The sequence below is a fragment of the Hypomesus nipponensis genome, chromosome 26 (genome assembly GCF_054491055.1).
Source record: "Hypomesus nipponensis isolate SF chromosome 26, ASM5449105v1, whole genome shotgun sequence".
Lineage (NCBI taxonomy): Eukaryota > Metazoa > Chordata > Actinopteri > Osmeriformes > Osmeridae > Hypomesus > Hypomesus nipponensis.
In genome coordinates, this window is record NC_140386.1 from 4694439 (window position 1) to 4702551 (window position 8113).

Consider the following 8113-nt stretch of genomic DNA (forward strand, 5'->3'; position numbering starts at 1 on the left):
CGTCAATTCATCGAAACATAAGTCTCAACCTGAACTATTGAGATAACGGAAACACAGGGTTTTAAAACTACATGGAGGAAATGAAAAAAGTAGACATGCGACTGCAAACTCGTTTTAATTGGTTTGGTCAGATGTACACACGTCAAAAGTGTAGCGTTAACAGCAAGCAGATTCATAAGTGATGTTGATGTAAGAAGACTATAAAATGTGTGCCAAAAGTGCGTTTAGGTACATGAATTGGAACTTTGTTCATTGCTCTTAAGAACAATAAATTTACCATCGCAATTATTTCAGTTATTTACCAAAACATTTGCACACTATCAGAAAAAGAGAAACCATTCAACAAGTAAGGACAAGCAAACGGCTGAAGATCCAAAGCAAGCCAACATTCTGGATTTAAAACTCAAACTTTGGGTTGTGGAAGTATTTGAAAGATTTATGAATGTATCTATGACATTTTGATCCCAATCATCAGGTTAAGTTTGCATTATGATAATGTAACCCATTTACGGTTTTCACTGAGTTCCACACACCTTGTGTCAAAGATTGTTTTTCATAGGCACCATTAAGTTCATCAATGGGTTAGGGGTCAGCTATGTCAAGAGTAAATATTGTGTGATCTATTCAGTACAACAATATGCGTTGTCTGTGTCTGTATTTATCTTTCTCTCTTTTCGGGAGTCATTTACATTAAGGTTACACTGACTATGGAAGGCCTAACTAGACTACATTAGCAAGACCTATTGTAACAACGTTGTAGTTATTTTTACATTCCAGTTGGGCGCTAAAACGATTACACGAGTGAAACTTGGTATGAGGAAGGCTGGGTATTCTAGGGGTTAGTGGATGTTAACATTGACCTTACGGCCTCTTTCCAACATCCACACCCCTTACACCCCTCCCCCATACTGGGCCTTCTTATTACAGAAGTGTAACCACTGACATTGGCCGGGTTTCCCAAATTGGTTAAGAAGCTCTTAACGCTAAGAGCTTCTTAGGAACGTTCTAAGAGCGTTCTAGAGCGCTCTTAGAACGTTCCCAAGAAAGATATTAGCTTTAAGAGCTTCTAAACGAATCTGGGAAACCCGGCCATTTAAAAGTCTACAACTGACTTATCAGGTTGTTAGTCTCTAGTTCTCTCCCCGTTACAGCTGACAGATGATGAGTATTTAAATCCAGAATCAAATTTGCGATGCTAAATCATTCGTGGAGACGGACACATATCTTCCACAGGGGTGATGATTCCCCCCTTTCCCTTTACAAGGCATATGTTTGACATAGCAAGACAACGAGTTATATTCGATCAACACAGATATTCAGATAAAGTCTCTGGGGGAATAAATAAAACAGGACTTGATTATTTTGTGTTTCGTTTTGCTCCAGAAATGTCTGTGTTCATTCAATATAATTCCCCATCACATTGCACCCATCAAAGCCCTCCTAACAAGATAACATAATGAACACACAAAAGCAGCAAATGATAAATATAAGATTAAAATGCAGTCCTTTAAGTATTCGTTGACACTTGTCAATTTTAAATTATTTTGGAGATTTTCAAAGCAGGTAGTTCCCTGATGGCTGCATCCTTGTGCGCTTTGCATTGAGGTTTTACTTTGTGGTACCCTGGCCTCAGTTTTGCTGACATCAACTTCAAGCCGAGTTTGAGGTATCCAGAACACTTCACTTCTTTGGATGCTGCACAAGGAAAAGAAACAAGAGTAAATCAAATGAAATCAGAAGGAGATTGTCGTTCTTGCGTTTCTGCTGGACTGATGATTTGAAAATGGTATCATGCCATTGGCAGTGTGGCAGAGAAGGCTAAATCCAAGACCTACAATGGAAAGAAGAGCTCTGCAAAGGCTTTATGAGTTAATGTTTTTTAAATCCACAACACAGTTTTTAATGATTAACCTACAATTTACCTCAGGAAGGACTTTTACTATCCCCTGAGAGAAGGCAAATGTCATTTTCTGATCCAATGTCCGTCTCAGATTGTCTTGGAGATTTTGTTTCTGCTGGCTACAAATGCACAACCGTGTGGGCTAGCTGGCTGGGTCTCGTGGAGGTGGGCTGTGCAGTTGAAGCTCTGCAATTTCCAACCCATAACACTAACAAGGCTACAGAACGCAAATAAAAGACCAAACTTCATTGAAACTGTTCCATGTTGAGAAAATGACAAGATTGTACAAAGCTGTCATCAAACCAAAGGATGGACATTTTATCAAAAAGATATATGCAATCAAAGAATGGCAAAATCCTAGTCCATCTTTACAACACAAGCCCGTTGGGTGGTTTTCGGGTAAGGTGTGGAGACTTTTGCTGTAGTGTGTATGCAGTATAATCTTGTAAAAACACACAACGCTGTTCCAGCCAAGCAGTCCAAGGACATTTTGAGAAAACAGAGTATGAAAAAACAATTGCATTCTGGGGGTTAAAGTCCCTGTGATCAAAGCTTACATTACACATTCACAACACAGCTTACACAATATGTGTTCTGTGAATAAAAGTCATGTCTTGACTAGGCAGTCATTTAACTGAGCTTTCTATGAACGAGCAGTGAGGATGATATGCTCTTTCTTGACCTATTGATAACCTGCAAGTCACTATTTATAATAATAAAGTCAAAACCAAACCTTGTTTTTGCGTAAACTAAGTAAAGCCTAAAGAATATATAATTCAAAACATGACTTAAAATTAGAAGTCAGGTGGCTGAGCCATTAAGGAACCGGGCTAGTAATCAGAAGGTTGCCGGATCAATTCCCAGCTGTGCCGAATGACATTGTGTCCTTGGGCAAGGCACTTCACCCTACTTGCCTCGGGGGGAATGTCCCTGTACTTACTGTAAGTTGCTCTGCATATGACAAAATGTTAATGTAATGTTCAACATCCCGCAGGTTGCACCGAAATATAAAACCTCCAAAATGACTAAATGTAATGTAAATGCAGTTTTGTAAATGTAGATATTAAGAAAAATTGACCGCCTGCCTGCCAAGCCAGTGTCTAATATTCCCCCACGGTGTTTAGTTTTGTGTGAGGATCAGAAGTTTCAAGAGCACAGAAGTAGAATTTATGTTTTCCCCCATGCAGTCCCCATATCTTGCTGGGTTATCTTATATAAAGAAAATATATTTCTATGGTGTCAGTGCAAGGACATTTGGGACAAACGTACAGCAGCATTCAGGGCTTGGTCCAAGTCCTCAATAATGTCATGCTCGTCCTCCAGCCCCACAGACAGACGGACAAGAGTGTCACTGATGCCCAGGACAGCCCTCTCGTTCTCTGGCACAGATGCGTGGGTCATGATGGCTCTGTAAAAGGAAAAATTATATCTCTGATTAAAAGGAGGCATTTCAATATGCAATCTCTTAATTTCGGGTTTAAATAGGCTTAAGTGGATTTGGAAACACACTGGAAATCATTTCTAAATGTTTAATGACAGCCGTGACTTGGTTCAATGTCTTGAGATCGGATGTAATCTGTTGTTTTCAATATTTGAAACCCTAAGCCATTCCAAAATGTTACATCAAATCAATGGTAATTGGATAACCCTTTTTACAAGAAATGTCACATTTGCCCACCGAACTGTACTTACGGATGCTCTGCCAAACTTTCATATCCCCCCAGGCTCTCGGCAAGTGCAAAGAGCTGGAAGTTAAACAGACAAATGTATTACAAAATGTCAGCACTGTGCCAGCATTTTGCCATGCAAAAGCCAAACAAATTAAACAAGCTTCAATACTGTGTAGTTAGTTTGTCTCAATTTCCTTCCGTAAATTCCCACAACTAATAAAAATGTCTGACCAAATTCTTTAAGAAATTAGCCACAGTGCCTAGACAAGCCTGTCAGAAATGTTTACCTCCATTTTTGTCATTGGTGGGAAAAATAAAATAAAAAATATTTACCTCATCAAAAATGCTTCAAGTCTGAAAAGTACCTTAAGATTACTGAGGAAAGCGGTGGCATGCTCCAATTTGCCCTTTATGTAGAAAGTGATCATGCCAGGGCAGCCTGTGCACTGCCTCTTCATTAGCTCATGCTGGGGGTGAGAGGGTAGACCTGGAGGTTCAAGTGTTAAAACGGGTGAGTTCAAACAGAGACTATAAAAACCAGTCAGTCAACTATTAAATCCCTTAACTGCAGGGCGTAGACTACTCAACCATAAAGACATAAGTTCATACCCCTGGAATCATACGTGAACAATCCCATGCATTTCATAAGGGTTTTGTATTTATGACTACAACGTAATCAACTCTTTGTCACAATAAAATGTTCGAATAGTGTTAGCCTGGCATCACCAGAACAATCTGCAAATTAGTCTGGAACCTCTCAGTTCATTTTTGACATCCAAGGGGCGTTATCAAATGGCGCATACCTCTCCGGTGACACCGTTGGAAAGAAAATGTTTTATTTGTGAAAGCACATTAGTCTTGTGTGAACAAGCTGCTTAAAAAGGAGGGGGGGGGGGGGGGGTTGTGTGATCTGTGCATGGGGCCTTGAGCCTGACAAACCAAATCCTCCAAAACACTCAACAAATATAAAACATTTCCGCCGACATCAGTCCCATTACTACGGTATATGTTATGATATCACTATAGGAGAAATCCTTGCTTTAGTACATGGATCCAACCTTAACCTAACATTCTCACCTGGGAAAATGACTTTGTCCACCCGTGGGTCTTCCTCCAGGAACTTGGCCACAGCCAAGGCGTTTTTGAAGTGCTGTTTCATTCTAAGATGAAGGGTTTTCAGCCCACGGTTGCACAGGTAGCAGTCAAAGGGAGATGGTACTGCCCCCAGAGCTAAGAAGACAAGTAACATTAGTGCTATTCTAGACAAGACAACTTTATGTCACAATTATTGCCACCATCAAGATTCATGTTGCCCAGACAAATTCGACATGATAAATGCACTCAGCCACTGAGTGAAAAACACAAGGCCTTCTTTACCAGAAGTTTCTAATTGGTGGGTCAGAGAGTTGTGTAAGATCCCCACAAACAAACCAACGTGTTTTGAAATTGGTTATGACGTGCCAGATTCGACAATAACATTTTTGGGAGATATGTCATGACCCATTTCATTATGAATTCTACTGGTAATCAGTTTACTCACCATTCTGTAGAAATTTCAGCCGTTCATACAGATCCTCTCTGTTTACTGAGACCAGTCCCATTACAACATCACTGTGCCCTGTAAATACACTGAAAAAGTCAGGTCTGAATTCACCTATAACCATCCTCGAGGCATAGCCACATGCAAAGTGAGGGTCAATCCTATTACTTACCATTCATGTACTTGGTAGCTGAATACATACAAATGTCAGCATCCAGAGCCAAGGGGCGCTAGTGAGTAAAAAACGAAAACATTCAAGTATATTTGAGTTAATCGGTGACTAGTCTCCACACAAACAGGCACCTGAATCAGGTATAAAGGGCTATGTGTTTAGGACTCAAACGTCAGCAACACCGACCTGAAAGTATGCGGACATGAACGTGTTGTCCACCACGACCACGGCGTCCTTCTTGTGTTTATGGACTACCTCAGCACAGGCTTTGATATCCACCACTTTCATAGTGGGATTGGTTGGAGTTTCAATCCACACCAACTACGTGAACATAAACACATAACATATTTATGAAAGCGTCCATTTGTCGTGATAGCTGAGTTTACTCATCACTATATCTTTTTTTGTTGTTGCTAATATTCATTTGCAAAGTCTTTGTCTCTGATTTTGCAATAAAATACGGAGAGTACTCAGTTTCAACAGGAAGGGTGTTGATGAGGCAGATCAAGTTCTAAGTTATTGCACAATCCAATGAGTCATATGTGGGTTGAGTGGGCAAAAAAGTGTTAAATGACCAGTTAGACAAAAGAAAAACAGAACTGCTGTGTCAGCATGACAACTGTTCTGGAAAACAGGTTTATTGAACAAACAACTAGAATTGAACATCTGGTAATATTGTTCAGATTTAAATGAGAAAAATATATCGGGATGTAGGCAAAACCCGGTTATTCAATTCAACCCACCTTGGTATTAGGCTTCAGGGCAGCTTGAAGCAGCTCAATTTTTGTGAAATCAGCAAAGGAGACGTCCAGACCAAGTTCTGCTGCAATCTTTCTGAAGTAACGGTTGGTACCTATAGACAAACACAACCTTTTTGCAACTTATCTTTATTCATTCTATGTACGACAGTTTTCTGGACACAAATCTGAAATCTTACCTCCATAGACATCGTTCATGCAGACGATACCGTCTCCAGCTTTCAGCATGTGGGTGATGGTCATTGTCGCTGCAAGCCCTGAGGCAAGAGCAATACCTGCAGGAAATGTTCATATAGTGATAACTGAAAAACACTGCCCATAAGATACATTTGTGTGGTGGTCCTGTGCGTTAGCTACACTACCACTTACAATGCTTCGCTCCATCCAGGGCGGCTACAGCTTTCTCCAGACAGTTTCTCGTTGGGTTTCCACTTCGACTGTACTCAAAACCCTACAAAAACATAAACACATGTCCACTTGTGTCCTGCCCGGTTATATTTGCATTCTAGCAGTTTAAAAAGAAGCATACGCGCGTGTCTATTTCTACAGTTCTGGTAATAAATCGACGGGGATTAGTTGTGTAACTGTATCTTGCCGTAGGCTATCTTGTAGAAAGGACATGAACTGTACAAGTTGTACAGTTCATCCACATTATTTCCCATTGACATTATTGCTGCCATTACCCCAAGATATTTGATCAATAAAAAGACGGTTTGTAGGGAAAGGTTGTATTTGCCCACACACGATGACTTACCGCATGATTCCCTGGTCCATACTGCTTGAACGTGGTAGATAAGGAAATTGGTGGCACCACGGCCATAGATTTCCATTGCTCAGGCTCTTGTCCAACGTGGATCGCCTCTGTCGCGAATGATTTGAATTCTCTTCGGAATCCATCAAACAAGTCGTTCTGCTGATTTTCCCGGTACGTTGAAGCCATGTATTCTACACCCTAAAAGTTTATCGTGAAATTACAGTAAGCCTATGTGTATGTAATTTTGATAGGGAAGTTCCTTTAAGAACTACGTATCATGCCGAAATATCGTTTAGCCCAATGACTGTAACATATCAACGGAGAATGGCACCGATTGGTGTTCCAAAAGGGGCGTCTTGTCACACGTGATACTTATTTTCTCGTGGCTTTTTGGGGTCCTGGTTGTGTGTACTTTTTTGTCGCCATGATAGTATGATGCAATCAAACGCTTAGACCAATGGGAACCCTTCGTTGTCTCCGCATACTGTCCTTGACTCTTCTTAGCATTCGATTTTTATCAAAAAGCTTGACGGGTTGTTTATTAAAGTAGGCTATATGTATGTATAATAACAAAACCATATTTATTTTCAAGTTTGGCCTGACCAATGTAGGCTACATGTTAAAACACTTAACAAAAATGCTGCCAATTGGTGGTCCTATTCAGTAGCAGACATCGTTTGTTTGTTTGTTTTATTATAATGCATAAAACAATTTTTTGTTTCGTTTTTCTTCTTCTTATTTTGATTGCATTATGTAAAGGACACAAATATCCACAGTGTTAGCATAAATTGTAAATCATAGAGGGAGGTTTTACTTCTTACCTCTTGCACTATACACCAAAAACAAATTAGGTTAGATTGTAAATTATGACTACTTATATTTTATTTTTTATTGTATTCCCCTTAGTATTAGCTAGACCCCCCTTAGTATTTGCTAGACTTTGCTCCTTTTGTATAGTTAGTCCACATATTTAGCATAAGTTTCAATATTCCTATATGTTTAATGTATGCACCTCCCTGCCAAAGTAAATTCCTTGTTTGTGCAAACATTCATGGCGAATAAAATCCCTTCTGATTCTGACCTGAAAACGGCCCCTTCTTAGCCAAAAATAATAGCTTAGGCCTACTAAAGTGCAACATCTCAACTGCGGCAACAAAAGAACATCTCAATTTAAGTACAGACGATTTTTATGAATATTTTTTAAAATAATAACATGTAAATTACTTAACTTGTTTCATAATTAGTAACTTGTAACTCATAACTAAAACAAGTTACTCAAAACTAGTCTCATTTACAGAAGTGTCTATAGAAACAACGAC

General features: G+C 39.6%; 1 protein-coding gene across 1 annotated transcript; it reads right to left on the bottom strand.

Moving 5' to 3' along the window:
* Positions 1–99: 99 nt before the first annotated feature.
* On the bottom strand, positions 100–7120 carry cth (cystathionase (cystathionine gamma-lyase)). The gene is made up of 12 exons (XM_084692951.1): positions 6795–7120; positions 6410–6491; positions 6220–6315; positions 6026–6135; positions 5469–5603; positions 5283–5340; positions 5111–5188; positions 4648–4800; positions 3936–4057; positions 3593–3645; positions 3170–3308; positions 100–1695 (listed from the first exon to the last, which is right to left on the bottom strand). Exons 1-12 carry the CDS (start codon positions 6978–6980, stop codon positions 1681–1683), a joined length of 1227 nt encoding a protein of 408 aa, XP_084549077.1. The 5' UTR covers positions 6981–7120; the 3' UTR covers positions 100–1680.
* Between the last annotated feature and the right edge of the window lie 993 nt (positions 7121–8113).